At 37.7% G+C, this 17,392-nt stretch overlaps 1 protein-coding gene across 1 annotated transcript; it reads left to right on the plus strand.

Annotated features, from left to right (window-relative positions):
* Window positions 1-258: 258 nt before the first annotated feature.
* LOC130073381 (leucine-rich repeat and calponin homology domain-containing protein 4-like) lies at window positions 259-17,051 on the plus strand (the record flags this gene model as incomplete). The annotated part of the gene is made up of 15 exons (XM_056238747.1): window positions 259-504; window positions 1,041-1,287; window positions 1,388-1,481; window positions 1,605-1,713; window positions 2,697-2,791; window positions 3,977-4,035; window positions 6,848-6,982; window positions 7,384-7,461; window positions 7,770-7,821; window positions 7,922-7,985; window positions 11,391-11,486; window positions 11,586-11,683; window positions 11,884-12,021; window positions 12,302-12,379; window positions 14,872-17,051. Coding segments are annotated over 15 exons (1,808 nt in total), but the record flags the coding sequence as incomplete, so codon positions are not given.
* Between the last annotated feature and the right edge of the window lie 341 nt (window positions 17,052-17,392).

The following is a 17,392-nucleotide window of genomic DNA, read 5'->3' on the forward strand; positions in this document are numbered from 1 at the left end:
TACATTTTAAAATGTAATTTCTTGCTGTGATGACACTGCACTTTCAGCATTATTACTTCAGTGTCACATGATCCTTCAGAAATCATTCTAATATGCTGATTTGCTGTTTAAGAACCTTTATTATTATAATCAATGTTGAAAACAACTGTGCTGCTTAATATTTTGTGTAAACCATGATAAAAAAAAATTCCCGGATTCTTTGAATTCTCTGAATAGAAACTTTTGAAATTTAAACAATTTAGTGCATCTTTGCTGAAGTATTAATTGCTTACTTAAAAACCCTTATTGCCCCACCAATTATTAAACTGCAACGTACACACAATCTTCATTGTTATAATTTCTTCCGTTTGTTCATTTCTTTCTCTCTGTCTCTTCCACTCACTGTGTTTCTCCACCAGGATGTGAGCTGTAATGAGCTACAGTCACTTCCTGTTGAGCTCGGCCAGTTAGAATGTTTAAGGGATTTAAATCTGAGAAGAAACCAGCTTGCAACTTTACCAGAAGGTCAGTATCCCAAACTTATAAACACATTTTCTATTACTTCAGTTAACATTTGGAAATGTAGCAATAGTGTATTACCTTGTAAGCTTACAGAAATCAAGATGTTGTGTAAAATTCCAAAACAAAAGGAACCAGTGTGTTATGTGGATGTCAGAGGAGAAAGCTTTTATAACAAGCTTACATCTGTTTCAGATTAATACAATGGACACAAAAAATATTTGGACATTTAAACCACTCTGAAAGTATGCGAATGTCATAGAATTAAAGAAATGATCAACCAAAAGTGGCATTTGTTTTAAAGAAAGATAACGTTTATTTTAGAGTATTGGGACACTTTCTGCTTGTCAAACATTATTGCATAGCAAGTGTGATGAACTCCACCTGTGATAGGACACCTGTGTGAACTTGAGAACTGAGTTTTGAGTTGTGATGTATATTTGTTTGTCGATTTGTGTCATTCATGCACTAAGTGTCCAAATATGTTTTGGATCCACTATACATATATTAGATTGATCTAGTTGACTCTTCTCTCAACTCAGAGTTGTCAGAGTTGCCTCTCGTCCGTTTGGATGTGTCGTGCAACCGCATATCCAACGTGCCTGTGTGCTACCGTCATCTGCGGCACCTCCAAAGCATCATCCTTGACAACAACCCCCTCCAGATGCCCCCTGCCCAGATCTGCTCCAAAGGAAAGTTCCACATCTTTAAATATCTGAACATGGAGGCCTGCAAAAGGACTCAGGACCAGTTTGAGAAAGCTCTGCGGCCCACCGCCTTCAACAGCTGGTGAGAGATCGTCAAGGACGAGAGGTCTTAGGGTGTCGAAAAGCTTTAATCGCCTGTTTCAGTGAAAATGCTAATGTGTGTGTGTGTGTGGTCTCTTCAGTCTTGATCAGGACCTGTTCCCCGGTCAGTATGGTGGCCTGGATTCTGGCTTTAACAGCGTGGACAGCGGCAGCAAAAGATGGTCAGGAAATGAGGTATAAAGAGACCTTTAAGCACTAATGCACCATTTGGACTATGGTTGCTAAAGGCTTATCGAGAGAAATTTTATTGGATGATGCAAGCGGCTGTGTATGTGCGTCTGTGTTGTTTCACTCTAGTCTGCTGACGATTTCTCGGAACGGTCGTTGCGATTGACCGACGTTTCCCGCGAACACACAAATTTTCAAGAGGAAGAGGAGAGAGATACGTCACTAGAGACACCCAAAGGTAAAGGTTAATGGAATCTTAAGATCAGTAGTTCCCAACCAGGGGACCTAAAATAAAAACTGCCAAAATAAGCTTTAAAATAAAAGCTACTAAAAATCTAAATATTGTTAATTGGTTGCCTGTGATTTAACCCTCTGGGGTCCTTCATTTCAGAGTCACACTCAGGACCTTCGGGTCCAAATGGGCCGGAAGGGTGGGATTAATATTTATTAAAAAAAAATCATCTTTTTTTTATTTTTTACTTGTTTTTTATAATATTTTTTCTTTTCTTTTTTGGTGTTTTGAGATAATTTCAAAAATAAAAATGATTTATAATTAATATTAATGCAATAATTATGACCCATTTTTTCCCCATTGAATATAATAGAAATTAAAAATATATAAAAAAATTTTTTTTTTTTTTTTTTTTTAAAGCTGTATTTCATTTTAGAGTCAAGCCTAGGCCTCATGAAAGCAATTTTTGAAATGAGATGGATGCCATCTGGTGGACAAACTGAGCATTTTAAAAATTCAAAACCCATATGTAATCTGAATTTATTAGTGTGAATGTGTATAAAAGTGTGTTTGTGTGTGTGTGTGTGTGTGTGGATGTGTCTGTTTTGCACTCTTGATGTTTTATAGATTCACCCCTTCACTGTTGTGTGCTTTTTTTCTGGATCGTGGCTGATTTGTAGTTTGTACGCACAAAATAACTCTGTATTTTCACATTTTTGCCAATTTCCCATTCATTTCCTATGCGGGTCCATTTGGACCCGAAGGTCCTGAGTGTGACTATTTTTTTTACAACCACTTAGACTATTCAGATCCTGTCCCCAATTTTTTGGGGTGTTCATATGCCAAGTACCAACAAAGTCACCAAATTTCGGACCATTCCGATAAAGCAATGATTTAAAAAAATATATATATTTAAATGCTTCGGGTCCATTTGGGCCGAAGGACCCCAGAGGGTTAAATGCTTCTATAACTCTTGGTCCTCTCTGTAGTGAATGGAGAGCTGGAGCAAGTGGATTTCATAGACAACAGCGTAATGGAGGAAGAGGAGGAGAGGTGTCACCTTCCACTTACAGAGTCCCCTCAGGTCAGGAGGACTTACTGCAGTACACTGAACATTAAAGGTGCACTCGGTACTTTTGTTTTTGGACCAGATGGGACCCTATGATGTGCTGGCTGAAACTCCAGTGGTCTTGGAAGTTGAAGATCTATATTGACAACTATTGGCAACAAACAATAGTTTCATAGTAGTCTATTACTGATGTCAATAGCTTGTAATCTGTTCGACTTAATATTTCGACTTTGACCAATCAGAACAAAAACTACCTCAGTCACAGCAATAACAATGGTGTGAGTGTGAAAACAGGTTGTCTTATCATTTTAAAGGATTTAAAGGTTGTTGAGAGACTGGATGGACAAAAAGTAAGAAGCAATGACTTATTCAAATCAGTTTTTGAGGAAATGAAAGTTGCAGGAATGTTTCAATCTCACAGCAATGCTAATAGGCTCTTGTTGCTATGGTAATGTTGACACTAATGTACCCATTTACATACGCAAAACTACAGAGATATTTTTAGATTACTTTTTATTTTAGTTCAGGGTACATATAAACAATAAAGTCAAGTTATATTTGAATTGATGAAAATCTGTAAACATACTGTAGCTCTTGTAGAAATACCACATTTGCAAGCATATTTGTTATCTGTGATTAGTAACTGATGAAGTGAGAAATATTCAAGTCATGCGATCTCAACATGGCTGCCATTGTGCTGTCTACTACACTATTCTTTAGGGTTACAACTTTTACATGGGAAAAAAATAACTTGGTGCACCTTTAAGTTAACGAACACTTCCTACATTTTCAATATATTTTCAGACATATGCACTACCGTTTGAAAGTTTGGGGTCGGCAAGATATTTTTTATATGTTTTTGAAAGAAGTCTCTTATGCTGCATTTATATGATCAAAAAATACAGTAAAAACAGTAATATTTAAAATGACTTTTTTATATTTCAGAAATCATTCTGATTTGGTTCTCAAGAAACATTTCTTCTTATCAATGCTGAAAACAATATTTTTTTTAACAACATTTATATGAAATAGAAATGATTTATAATATTGTAAATGTCTTTACTGTCACATTTGATCAATGGAATGCATCCTTGCTGAATAAAAGTATGAATTAAAAAATCTTTCTGACCCATTTGAACTTTAATGTAGAACTCATAAGGTAAAATTATGTTAATATAATGTCCCCTCTCTCCATGACAGGAAAATAGTGAAAGTTCCAGCAGCACTTCCTCCCAGAGCCCTGATTCTACAGGCAGCAGGTAAGGGCTTATGCCATTTGCATAAATACATACATTGCGCACGAAACCTGTTATTATTAAAATGGAAAATGCCTCTGAAAGGTCCTCACATAAAGAAGGGCCCCACAGAGCTGTCAGAAATAGGAATTTGTTTGCATTTGAGCCATGTCAAAATAACCCAGCTAGTGTATTTCGATGTAAACACTCGCTGGCTTATCTGACCAGCCTATTAGGTGACCGATATTGGAACTTTTAGACCTACAGTCACAAGATACTGATCTGTGCTCAAGTGTGGTATCAGGTTATCTCACACAGTTTCTTGTTAGACACGTTTATTTTTCAAACATTTCAAATAGTTTCGGTTTGATCTGGATCAGATAGTTTAGCAATCTGTCAGGCAGATGTAATATTTTCTTTCCAAGGAACAGAGTGAAATTTTTGTATCATATTTTTCGTCATAGATCTGCCCTCAGTGTTGGCTATGGAGAAACGTCAGTCATGTAGACGTACTGCATTCAATATAGACAATGCAAAATAAACTGAGAGTGCCAGGAAGTCACAAAGAGTGCACAAATTTGAATGCATTTGAATACAGCTGGTAAGGATCTGTACTCGTGCTATGTAACGTGCGGGCGGGCATGATAAATGGAGGAAAGGGAGACATCAGACTGTCTCATGGCAGCAGGCCGGAAAATTTCCAGTCGCTCTTCTTAGAGTGTGGTTCTCCAAGGTGTTTCAAAACATCATTGTGAAGACCAAAATGCAAAGGTAGAAAAAAGAAGCTGACAGTCAGAATTACTGTTTCAGTGTGATTTGAAGGCCACAGTGACGTCCTTTAATTGATTATAATACATGTTCAGATAGTTGCTGTGAAACACAGAGTCTCTTAATTAAAGTATGCTGGATCCCTCCTCCACTATGATTACGCAAGGTCAATCCGTGAGGGAGTGCTGGGAAAAGTCAACAGTGAATTTCCTCCCACAGTTTCAGTGTAACTGAGTATCTTACTGTCATAGTTACTCAGTAAACTGGTCTGCTTTATTCAACGTTATAACAGCAGACAAATTGAAGATAGTACAAAGAGTACAAAGTAATAATCCAATCTAAAAAATAGATTATTCTATCCATTATTCCATCCATGTGCGATATATCTGGTGTTTCAGAGTCTTGGAGCGGCTTGATTCACAGTAAATGCTGCTCCACTTAAACTCCAACTGTGCTGCGAGTTTGATTTTCTTGTAATGTGCATTTTGGGAATGTTATGTGTGCTAGCAGTGCCACACGTTTCACTTCATTTCTAATGAGAATTGTTTGCAAACCTGTTGTCAACAAAGGAAAAGCTGTAAAATCTCCCTGCTGTTGTTCACCATAGTAAAAGCTTGGGGTTTTAACATTTGAAAATTACTAAATTTACAATTGTACTACAAAAAAATTATGAATATAAAATATTTGATTGCATACAGTGCAGTATTATCATTATTACAATATATTAATGGTTTAATACTTCTATTAAATAATCATAATACAAAGTATGATAATTATTACTTTATGATCAAATTTAAATGTGGCCTACGTATGAAGAGTTGCTGGTTTTTATTATTCTTATCACTTTATGGTTACTGAAAGAGGTTTGAGTTTGTTAGTGTAAAGATTTTACCCAAGTGTGAAAACCACAAATTTTTTCAAGTTTTTCCTCAAATTGTTCAGCCCTAAAATGATGATTTGCTCTAAAGAAAATTCTTCAGAGAAAAAAAAAGAAGTAATTTGTAATGTCTATGCAAAAATCCCCTACAAAATCATTCCAATCATTCTAGAATATTAAATTCTTCCCAAATAGAGCTATTCAAGTATTATGTTAAAAAGTGTAAAAGAATAAGAGTATTGCAATATATAATGCAGAAAAAACGAAATATCGCAGTGTCAGTTTCCCCCCCCCCCCCCCAGTATCATGCAGTCCTACATTCTTCCTCCTGTTCTTTGAGTTTGTAGATATATTAGTGCAGTTTGCTGAAGGCTGGAATACACTCCATGACTTTTGCCCAGATTTACCATCTGGAGGAGTCAATGCTAGTTGCCGAAAGGCAGAGCCAGTCTGAAGATTTTGGGCAGTCGGAGTTGACAGATTTCACAGAAGTCAATGCTAGTTGCCGAAAGGCAGAGCCAGTCTGAAGATTTTGGGCAGTCGGAGTTGACAGATTTCACAGAAAAATCGCAGTGTGCGATGGTGTGTGTATATATATATATAAAATTTTTTTCGACTATGATTCCATTAAGTTGGAGGATATAAATTTTAGAACACATATCTGTTTTCATCTGATATACATCTCCAAGCAACAATACACATGTTTCTGCGTGAGTTTGTTGTGTTTGGAAAGACATAACAGTCTGATAGTGTGAGATTCTCTATCGTTTCGTTTTTAAATCCGTTCCAAAGTTGTGTAGAGTATTGCAGCCTTACAGCAAACATCACTTACTATTATTGCTCAACTCCTAACCATAAGCGATAGCTAAAATCATCCGGCTTGTTGTGGAAAGATGTGTTATTACGTTTCTAAGCAATCAGACGTATGATTTTCACCTGGTGGGTGATTTAAATTGGACTAAAAATCCCTTAGACTTAAATTGCCATATTTAGTGACCAGAAAATAATAGACTCTTTTGACTTGAGCCAGTAAGTAATCACCCTCGAAACTGCGTAGCAATGACTAAAAACCACACAAAAACTTTAGCAACACACCTACAACACCCTTGTATAGTGGATTTGTATATTCAGTAGTGACTTTTTGGTGAAGGCTTAAAAAACCCCATAAATCTCTCTTTTACTTCCTTTCAGAATATTTGTGATTGGAGATGGTTCAGACTCCGGCTCACCATCCAGTCCCACTCTAGAGGAGAGGAGGAGGCCTGGAAACTTGCTTATCTGGCAGGAAAGAGAAAGAGCCCAGCAACAGAGAGACAAAGCCAGCACGTGAGTGGATGATGGGATTGAATGAATCCAGGAAATGTGGAAGTGAAACATGGGTGATATGGCGTCAAAAAGACTGTTAGGCCTAAGAGGCGATCGAACGAACAATCCTGTTTGCTAATGCACAGCAAGCAAGTTTTCAAAAGCACATAGCGGATTTAAAATGGCCTCTATTATTTATTTGCTGATGCTGCGTCATCAAAGCCATTGTACTTGTAAAGGAAACCACTGTTATCTGCTGTCGTGTGTCTTTACTTCATTTGTGTCTTAAAGAATGAATCATAGTAAAACACAGTCAGAAGAAAAACATCAGGGCTCTCCCAGAATGCTCTTTTTTTATGAACAAGTCCTGTGTGCTTTTGTATTAGGAGGCTATTGACTAATACGAGTTTGATGTCTTACAGTTTGCAGAAGATTATTGTAAAAACAGGAAGTAACTTGGCGACGACGACAAAGCACGGAGGAACAGGAAGCATTTCAGGGTAAGAGTGGAGTGAATGGTCCGCATATGCGTTTATGTGTTCGCGTGCTGGTGTTTATGTTTTGTTGTGGAATTCTGTATCTCTTTAACAAAGAGAAGGCACAAATCTGAATACTAGCTGTGGCGGCATAATTAACAGTCAGATCAAATAGACATGCCTTATTTAAGAGTAACGTAAATTCATAAAACATGCATGATGTGGTTGTTGTGTTGCTAGTTCACTCTGAAGTTGGCTAGTTAGTGAAGTTCACAAAGCAGTCAACATATTTTTTTTTGTCGTTTTGTGATTTGATCTCTGTGTCCCTCTAGTGGTGATTCAGATAGCAGCTCTCCACCCAACGGCCCGAAACAGAGATGTGCAGTGAGTCCTTCACATTTACACTCTCCCTCTCCCTCCACCTCATTCTGTCATAAATGCATAATATTATACTTAATGAGTGTTCTCTCTCTCTTTCTCTCAGAGTGCAGATCAGATTTCTCAGTCCTCTCATGCAGGGTCTTTGCAGCGCTCCATCAGTCGCACAGGTACCTTTCATGCTCGATATTTCAGCTGCTTTTAATGGAAAATGGCATTTAAGATCTATCTTCATTTTTTGAAGACCCCATGAAGTCGACCTTTTTCGGATATTACCTTTCATGTAGTGTTTATACACTCACCTAAAGGATTATTAGGAACACCTGTTCAATTTCTCATTAATGCAATTATGGAATCAACCAATCACATGGCAGTTGCTTCAATGCATTTAGGGGTGTGGTCCTGGTCAAGACAATCTCCTGAACTCCAAACTGAATGTCAGAATGGGAAAGAAAGGTGATTTAAGCAATTTTGAGCGTGGCATGGTTGTTGGTGCCAGACGGGCCGGTCTGAGTATTTCACAATCTGCTCAGTTACTGGGATTTTCACGCACAACCATTTCTAGGGTTTACAAATAATGGTGTGAAAAGGGAAAAACATCCAGTATGCGGCAGTCCTGTGGGCGAAAATGCCTTGTTGATGCTAGAGGTCAGAGGAGAATGGGCCGACTGATTCAAGCTGATAGAAGAGCAACTTTGACTGAAATAACCACTTGTTACAACCGAGGTATGCAGCAAAGCATTTGTGAAGCCACAACACGCACAACCTTGAGGCTGGGCTACAACAGCAGAAGACCCCACCGGGTACCACTCATCTCCACTACAAATAGGAAAATGAGGCTACAATTTGCAAGAGCTCACCAAAATTGGACAGTTGAAGACTGGAAAAATGTTGCCTGGTCTGATGAGTCTCGATTTCTGTTGAGACATTCAGATGGTAGAGTCAGAATTTGGCGTAAACAGAATGAGAACATGGATCCATCATGCCTTGTTACCACTGTGCAGGCTGGTGGTGGTGGTGTAATGGTGTGGGGGATGTTTTCTTGGCTCACTTTAGGCCCCTTAGTGCCAATTGGGCATCGTTTAAATGCCACGGCCTACCTGAGCATTGTTTCTGACCATGTCCATCCCTTTATGGCCATCATGTACCCATCCTCTGATGGCTACTTCCAGCAGGATAATGCACCATGTCACAAAGCTCGAATCATTTCAAATTGGTTTCTTGAACATGACAATGAGTTCACTGTACTAAAATGGCCCCCACAGTCACCAGATCTCAACCCAATAGAGCATCTTTGGGATGTGGTGGAACGGGAGCTTCGTGCCCTGGATATGCATCCCACAAATCTCCATCAACTGCAAGATGCTATCCTATCAATATGGGCCAACATTTTTAAAGAACGCTTTCAGCACCTTGTTGAATCAATGCCATGTAGAATTAAGGCAGTTCTGAAGGTGAAAGGGGGTCAAACACAGTATTAGTATGGTGTTCCTAACAATCCTTTAGGTGAGTGTATAGCTGTTTGTGAATGTAAAAGGCAGAGTTTCAAAGATCAAAGTGCACGATAAATATAGTTGTCTCCCAAAGAAACGAGTCATCGATAATTCCACCCTTACTTCCTGCACGAACCTACATAGGTTTGTAACAAGTTTGCATAATGCCAGCCTATGGTCTTCATTGGCTGCCCGTGAACATCGTCGATGTTGTTACTGTTCGTATCTCGGTGTTCTGAAAATCTGAGGAAATTCCGACACACGCTGTAAGCGGTAGACCAATCACAACAGACTGGTCCATGATCTGACCAATCAACAGAGGAGGGTCTCGGAAAGAAGGGGTTTAGAGAGACCGAATACTTTATTGAACCATTTCAGACACTGTGAGAAAAGAGTAGGGTTGGGAATTGAAAGTCGATTCCAATTCTGGAATCAAATACTTGTCATAAAAATTAAATTTCGACTTATCGATTCCTTTGTGAGCTTTTTAATATGACTTTAAACCATTCAAGCGCGAGACGACTCACACGTTGTTTTCTGTGCTGCACACAGGAGTAACAGTATATTGTGCAGCTCTTAAAGTGACAGCAGCGTAATATTGCTGCTGCCGTCTCTATTATAACACTAATCAAACAAAAGACAAAGAGGAAATTCACTCGCTGTTCTTGACTAAATAACTTTTGTAACTATATTTGTAATGTATATTTTATATATAAAGTGCAGTGTTTTAAGATATTCAGGGATACAAACTAATCAAATATAAAATAACAGTTTATTTCAAACGTATCTTTGTTCAGTTGTACTTATGTGCTGCGATTGATAATTTTGTATTATTTACTCAGAGTATTTACTTTAATAATGCTTGAAATTTATATTATTAGTTAGGTTAGTGGTTTTTGCTATGGTAATTTTAAACCATAGGCAAAAGTTCCTTGTGTTAGTGTTCTTTAGCCTGTTGATGTTCATGGTATTCAGAAATGTTTTGCAATGAGACGTAAAATAAATGTAAATGATATCGAAGTTTTTTTTTACTTTATTAGAATCGAAATAAGGAATCGATAAAAATCTGAATCGATAAGTAGAATCTGAATCGTTAAAAGGAAAACGATACCCAACCCTAGGAAAAGAGGTGATGCTGCAGTCTATATTTTGAGAAATTTAAAGCGTTTTTTGACCTTTGCATGTAAACTATTGTAGGAGACCTCCAAAAAAAGTAATAAACCTTAAAAAAAAATTTTTTTATTGTTTTTAAACAGGGCACTTTGATGAGTTTTGGTTTGATTAATAGCATTTTTCAAACAACCCTTCAGGAAAAAGTAACACATTATTACTTGCGAAAGGAACAATAAACTTGCTTGAGCTTTTTCTGTTAGGAACTCTATCTAAACTAACTCTACAGTATATTGGCAAAACATAAGTACTGTTCACTTTATCACATGGATATCACACAAACTATTAAAAATGTAGATCTATATTAGGGGCGGTCACATTAGCTGGGGAAAAGTATTGGCAATAGTGTAGTGATGCGCAAAGCATTGCTCAAACAGAAGTAACTTTCAAACTAAGCGGTATTCGGTTGCTCAATGCTGCTGATCCACATGACCAACTTAAACCCTTTGCAGAATCTGCATGGTGAAATCCTTTACCCTCATGTGAAATTCCCAATCATGTGGATTGCTATTGAAATGCCTGAATTTCTCCTGCAAAAAAATTGCAAAACAACAGTGAATGCAACACTTGGCCCAACTGAGTGCAAAGCTAACATGGTCTGTGACAGACAATCGACATGCAGCCATTCAAACGAAAGAGTTTCTTTCAATTACCTATAGAAATTCTTTAGAAATGAACCCCCATGAAAGCAGTGTGACCACCAGAGGGCAGTGCTGTTACAAAAGTGCTTCGACACTTTTTGACAGGTTTTGTTTTTAATCATTTCTGTTGAATGTTTGCTTTGGTTTCTTTGAGAGCAATGTAATATAATTTATACATAGAAACAATGTATTGATTACAGTTTTGTTTAATTAATGTAGCTTGTTCTGCTGAAGCTGTAATTTGAAGTATTTAATGAATCTTATATTACAGATGCGCCCTCCGTGAAGCCCTGTTCTCCTACAGGTTCTGCTCCCAAACCCAACAGCTTCTTATTCCGCACATCTTCACGCTGCAACGTCAAGACTGGTACACACACACACACACACAAAAGTAATATAGGATTGTAGGACCTATAATTTTGATTTGGTCAGTAATATATGCTGTACCCTACTGCTCTCTTCTCAGGATCAGGAAACAGTTTGGCGGAGTCTGGCCGCAGCGAATCCCGCTCCACACTCAGATCCCCACGAGAGGACAGAACAGACATCTTGCAACTGCGCAAAGTAAAGAGGCATCCTGTATTATTCATCTCTCCATCTCTAGCTCTTACCCCATTTTTCTTACGATTATCTTAGTTTTTACCCCTTGTTTACCTTGGTCTTTGTCTTTTATTTTTTATATTTTTTTATCTGGTTGTGTAGTTTAAGAAGCATTTTTGATGCATCTTCCCAGTAGTATCACTCTTTCCATGTTTCTCTTCCAGTGTCTGGAGTCGCGTCTCAAGACCTCTCTGCCTGACGATCTGGGAGAGGCGTTGTCCAATGGCACAGTTCTCTGCCAGTTGGCCAATCACGTGCGACCTCGTTCCGTGTCAATCATCCACATCCCCTCACCGGCAGTGGTGAGCTAATGCTTGGATCTTATTCTCATTATGGCCAAAACATAATCTTTTTTTTATTTATTTTATTTATCCTTTATTTTACCAGGTGATGTCCGGTTGAGATATTCAAATCTCTTTTACAATCTAGTTAGTATCTCAAAAAAAAAAAACACTTGTGAGATCCTCTTTTTATGTGTGATCCTTATTCGGAGGAAGCTGATCCCAGATCAGCTAGTTTACTAGCAGGTTGTTTTTAATTTGCTTTCTAATGAATATCTGTTCAATCTTTCTGTCTGTTCAGCCAAAGCTGAGTGCTGCCAAGTGCCGCCTCAATGTCGAAAACTTCATTGCTGCATGTCGTAGGCTTGGAGTCCCTGAGGTAAACATAAATTAAATTTTTTATTGTTTGCTGCTTTTATCATCCTCCATATTATTTGTCTTCCTGAGACGTATTGTGTGAGCTGTTTGTAAACGAGACAAATCCACTTCGCCCACTGACATGTGACTGGTAATGCTTTTTGATGTTGTTTTTCAAGTGCTTCAAGCTCGATTTGCTACTTTTTTGTGCTCTCTATGGCTTTTTTTAATCTTAAAGGGGTAGTCACCTCAGGTAGTTCATGATGTTTCAAAGCCAAATGCCTTTCATCCATGGAACCCCAAAGGAGATGTTTATCAGAATGTCTTAGCCGCTGTCTTGTAATGCAGTGAAAGCGAATAGGGATTGGGCTGTCAAGGACAATAAATGCACCATACAGCCATAAAAATCATCATAGAAGTAGTCCGTAACCATGTCTTGAACATTGGGGGACCAACGTTTTTTGGCTTATTATTTCAAGCTGCAACTATAACCGGTTTTGAGTGCAAAATTTACAAAAATTATTTTGTTAAGAACCCCACTATTAAAGTGCTCATTAAAGAAGGGGGTAAGCAACATAAAGACACGCGAACTACTATTCTTGGAACTACACGACGCACGTATCAGCAGGCAACAGATAATGTTAACAGAAATAAACAAACATAGAACAACGAAACATAGAAACAAGCACCAATGAAACAGCGGCTGGCGGAAACATCATGACGCACACAGGGCTCTCTCGACACTCCACTCAAGCCCTTCTCCTTCAGTGCACGCCACGCTGTGATCGAAGCGATCACGCCGCTAGAAACAAATCGTAGTAGGTCAACCTCCGTGCCCTTCTCTCCCCGCTCGGGCTGCAGGTGCGCAGGGGCGGAGCCTAGTCCGAAAGAGAGAGAGAACCAGAGAAATACAAGCACACGCAAATAAACATAAGGCTCAGGCCGTAACAATTTAATGAGCGAGTACATCCTGAATCCATTTTCCAAACATTGTTTTTGTCTTATCCTGAATCACTACAGTACACCTATAAGAAGTGTTTATGTTCGGACAATTTTAGACTGTTATGGGTCGTACCACTGCGGAGTATCCCAGTGCCTGCGTGACTCGTCATCGACATAAACAGAGAGAACATGTTCTTCTGCAAGACGCATACAGTTCTGTTTATTAACCGCTAGAGCGACAAAAGTTACGGACTGCAGCTTAAATGAATCAAATAATTAAAGGATTAAAAGGGATTTAAGGGAATGGAAAAAGAATGGTAAAATAAGTTCTAGGTCTAATTGTTGTTATGAAGCAATAAATTAAAACTATTTGCATGTAATATTTTATTTTAAAATATGCACACATTTTATTAATCTTATTCACATGTCTAATATGTCGAAAATGCAAAACGGTTCTTGTCTCTTCTCATTCAGTTATGAATGACATGAATCATGTAAATGATAGCATATTTTCAGTTCAGAAAAAATTCAAGTAGTTTGCATCGTTGGGATATTAATGTCTGTTGTTGAACATTTCTATCGTAAAACACTTGTCAAATATTAAATGGTTAGCTACTTATCTCTCCACTCACTCTTCCACCGTTAAAGGTAAAGCGCTCCTGGTTAAGCGTTTTCTACCCAAGCCGTCAAACTGACATCATCAGAGAGGAAACGCCATTTCAGAGCGGAAGCAAATGTTCAGATTTTGATTAAAGATTACCATTTTAAAAAGAAACACATTTTCTTTCGGTGTATTAATTGTTCACTACAAGACTAGTAATATGCGTTAACAAAGTAAATAGTGTCAATTTAGATTTTATGACGACTTTAACATAATATTTGTATTGTAATCATTTTGTAATTATTTTTATTAAATACTATTACTATTTATTTTTATTTTACACTACTGTAGTATTGTTACAATGTTTTTTTATATATATATATTTTTATGTAATAATAATTATTAAAGTGGAAATTAAAAATTTTTTGCTTACTGAAAGAGGTTTAAGTTCGTTCTTGTAAAGAGATTATAGCCAAGTGTCAACACCCAAATCTTTCAGCCCAAAAAAATCTGAGTAAAATGTCTTCTTTTTTTTTTTTTTTTTTTTTGCTTTTTTTGTGTTTTATTATTTCTATATTCTATGCAGCTGCACTTTCCAACAATCACCCCAATCATCCTAGAAAGATTGATCCTTTCCAAACATAGCTATTTAAATGAATCTAGGAAAACTTCCTGCATTTTTCCAAACATTTAACGCAGAAAAACAAAATATCGTTCAGCCTTAGACATCGTATGTACACTAGTTTTATAAACATCTCATTTAGTGTTCCACGGAAGAAAGAAAGTCATGTAAGTAAAAAAAAAAAAGAAAACAAGGTGAGTAAATGATGGCAGAGTTTTCAGTTTTGAGTGAACTATCCCTTTAAATGACCCTGCTTTCATGTGTGTCTGTTCAATGCTGTGTCCATTCATCTTTGTTTGTCCTCTTTGCATTGTTCTTCCTTTCCTTTGTCTGTCTCTCTGTTTCTCAGATGGAGTTGTGTTTAGCGTCTGATGTCCTGTGCAGTAAGATACCTGCAGTGCATCGCTGTGCGACGGCGCTCCTGGCAATAGAGGAGGAGGTGAACGAGGACAAGAACGTCACCTCTCCCTCCGTCTCTCCTTCCTCCCCTTTTTCCAGCGGCTTCCTGCTCTTCTACTCTCTCCTCATGGCTTTGCTCTACCTGTTATACTGCCAGCTTATAGCATAGTGCCAGCGAGTATCAATGTGTAAATGTAACGGATACATCATTTCTGTACTGTGTACACACATTGTTGACAAGACCTGCACATATATAACTCTCTACACATAATGCCTTTCAGCTTACACATTAAAGCTCCTCACAGATATTCAGGTTTGGAAACATATATGAGAACCTTTCGAAGCTCTGTAAATGGTGAAATACTGAAATATATCGCAAATTATCAGAGGTCTAGATCGAATATCCACATTTTTCCACATCAAAAAAGTTATAATCAACTCCTCAATGGTCACATACTCCTTTATCTGTTGAGGGTGTAGACTTTATTTGTACATAGACATGGTTTCCACTCGTGAAGGGCTTTTCCTACCTGATTGCCTTAGCATTGCTGTTGATCCCAGGATAGTTTATACACCTTCTAGAGGGAATGACTGTCTTTGTAAGGGATCTTGTTATCCTAAGAGTTTTAAAGCACTGGCACAAACTCCCCATCCTCTTTTTTCCTCTTGAAGGGCTTTAAAGTGCCTCAGAAGCTTGTAGTTTCTTTCTGCTCACACAGCTGTGCAAATTAGTTTGTAGCATCTGGTAAATATGTTAACAGTGTGGCTATGGTACTTCTCAGCTGAATTTGGTTTAATTCACACGTTGTAGATATCTGTTAGGGTCGGGACTGCGTGGACTATTTCACTTTCCTTTTCTGTCGCTCATATCTTGTTGACTGTGACCGCCAGAGGACAGTGGTGTTTCCTAAACTGTTCCTTTAACACTTTTTGACGGTACTAATATGATTCAAAGCTGTGTTAACTTGTTACAGTTTTTTTTTTTTTTTATTCATGTTCGTTTTGGTTTTCTTGAGAGCATCTTAACATAATTCCTGAATGCAAACTGTTCACAATTAAGTTATTGTTTCGGTTTATTTATGTTTTTCTCTGTTCTGATGAAGCTGCATTTGGTGGAAACCCCAGTCTCGCTGAGCACATTAAATTTGACTAATTAAATTGAACAGATTAATTGAGGAATAAGCTTAGGATTGATTTTATGATCATTTTGAGCTGGAAAAAAAAACCCAGTAAGACTTTGGGGACATTAATAGCGTATTTTAAATGTGTATATTAGATACTGCTTGTGGATGCACAATGTGGATAAGCAGACATTACCAAATTAAACCTTTTTTTTTTTTTTTTATTGATGATGAAATGGTTGTGAGTCCTGCTTCTCCTCAAGCCTCTTCAGCTGCCGTTTCCTGATTCTAAATGTGGCCATAGTGTTTTTGTAGTCCTGTAATGTGCCATGAGAACCTATCTTCCGCGGTGCTGTATGCTGATGTTGCTTTTGTATTCCGTGCCTACTTAATGTGATTTAGGAGCTTTGCCGACAGTTTACTAACGAGCAGCCTCTCATCTGCCGTGAACGATAAGGAGAGAGAGAGAGACTGGGAAACAAGGGTAGGTGAAGGGATATGTGCTGTGGAATTAGTTACCAACATGCATTTCTCATCCTACGATGTCTTAAACATATTATTTTAAGGGATGTTGATAGGGTTTTAGAACATTATACATTGTTATCAATGCTAAAGCTAATCATAATAGACATTTAATTTCAAATGAATCCACTGTGAAAATGAACTCAGACACATTTCACATAGATGGACTTCATCACAGTTGCTCTAGTCTGGAGGCTACAGTCAAATGAAATGAGGATTGTGAAATGCTACTGTCCATGTTGAAGGCTTTTACAGAAGACTGATAATTCTACCGTCCTTATACACACGTTAGACTCAGGCAGTTTAGAGGGCACTAGATCTACACGAATGTTTCCGTCCAAATGTTACCTAGTTTAAACTGTTGCAACACACGAAATGTATTTTGTTATATTTATAAAATACTGTGTATTTAAGAAGTTAAGTTTATATTGATATAAAGAATTTTTTTTTTTTGTCTGTAAAGAAATTATTAAAAAAAGGAAACTGATTTTTATGTGTCGTCTGCTGCTTTACGTGTGCTTTTGTCAAATGCTCATGATTAATTCTGCTTTGGTTCTTTGTCTCTGTGCTGAGGATGAAAACCTCACGTCAGCTCGTCTCTGTAGCTTATGAGTCCAGATATAGGCTACTGTGCCCTTTGCTAAAAGGTAAGTGTTGATCCATTGTGTGGGTAGTAGAAAGTAGAGAAAAGGTAGGTATAGCTACACAAAGTAAAAGTATACACTACTACACAGTGGGGTAGCCTACTCATTGTTAAAAAAATTATATTTGCTGATATTATAATTTATAATTAAACATCCCTTTTCAGATTTTTGGACCCCACTGTGT

The sequence above is a fragment of the Rhinichthys klamathensis genome, unplaced genomic scaffold (assembly GCF_029890125.1).
Source record: "Rhinichthys klamathensis goyatoka isolate OS25496 unplaced genomic scaffold, OSU_Roscu_1.1 h1tg000535l_1, whole genome shotgun sequence".
NCBI lineage: Eukaryota > Metazoa > Chordata > Actinopteri > Cypriniformes > Leuciscidae > Rhinichthys > Rhinichthys klamathensis.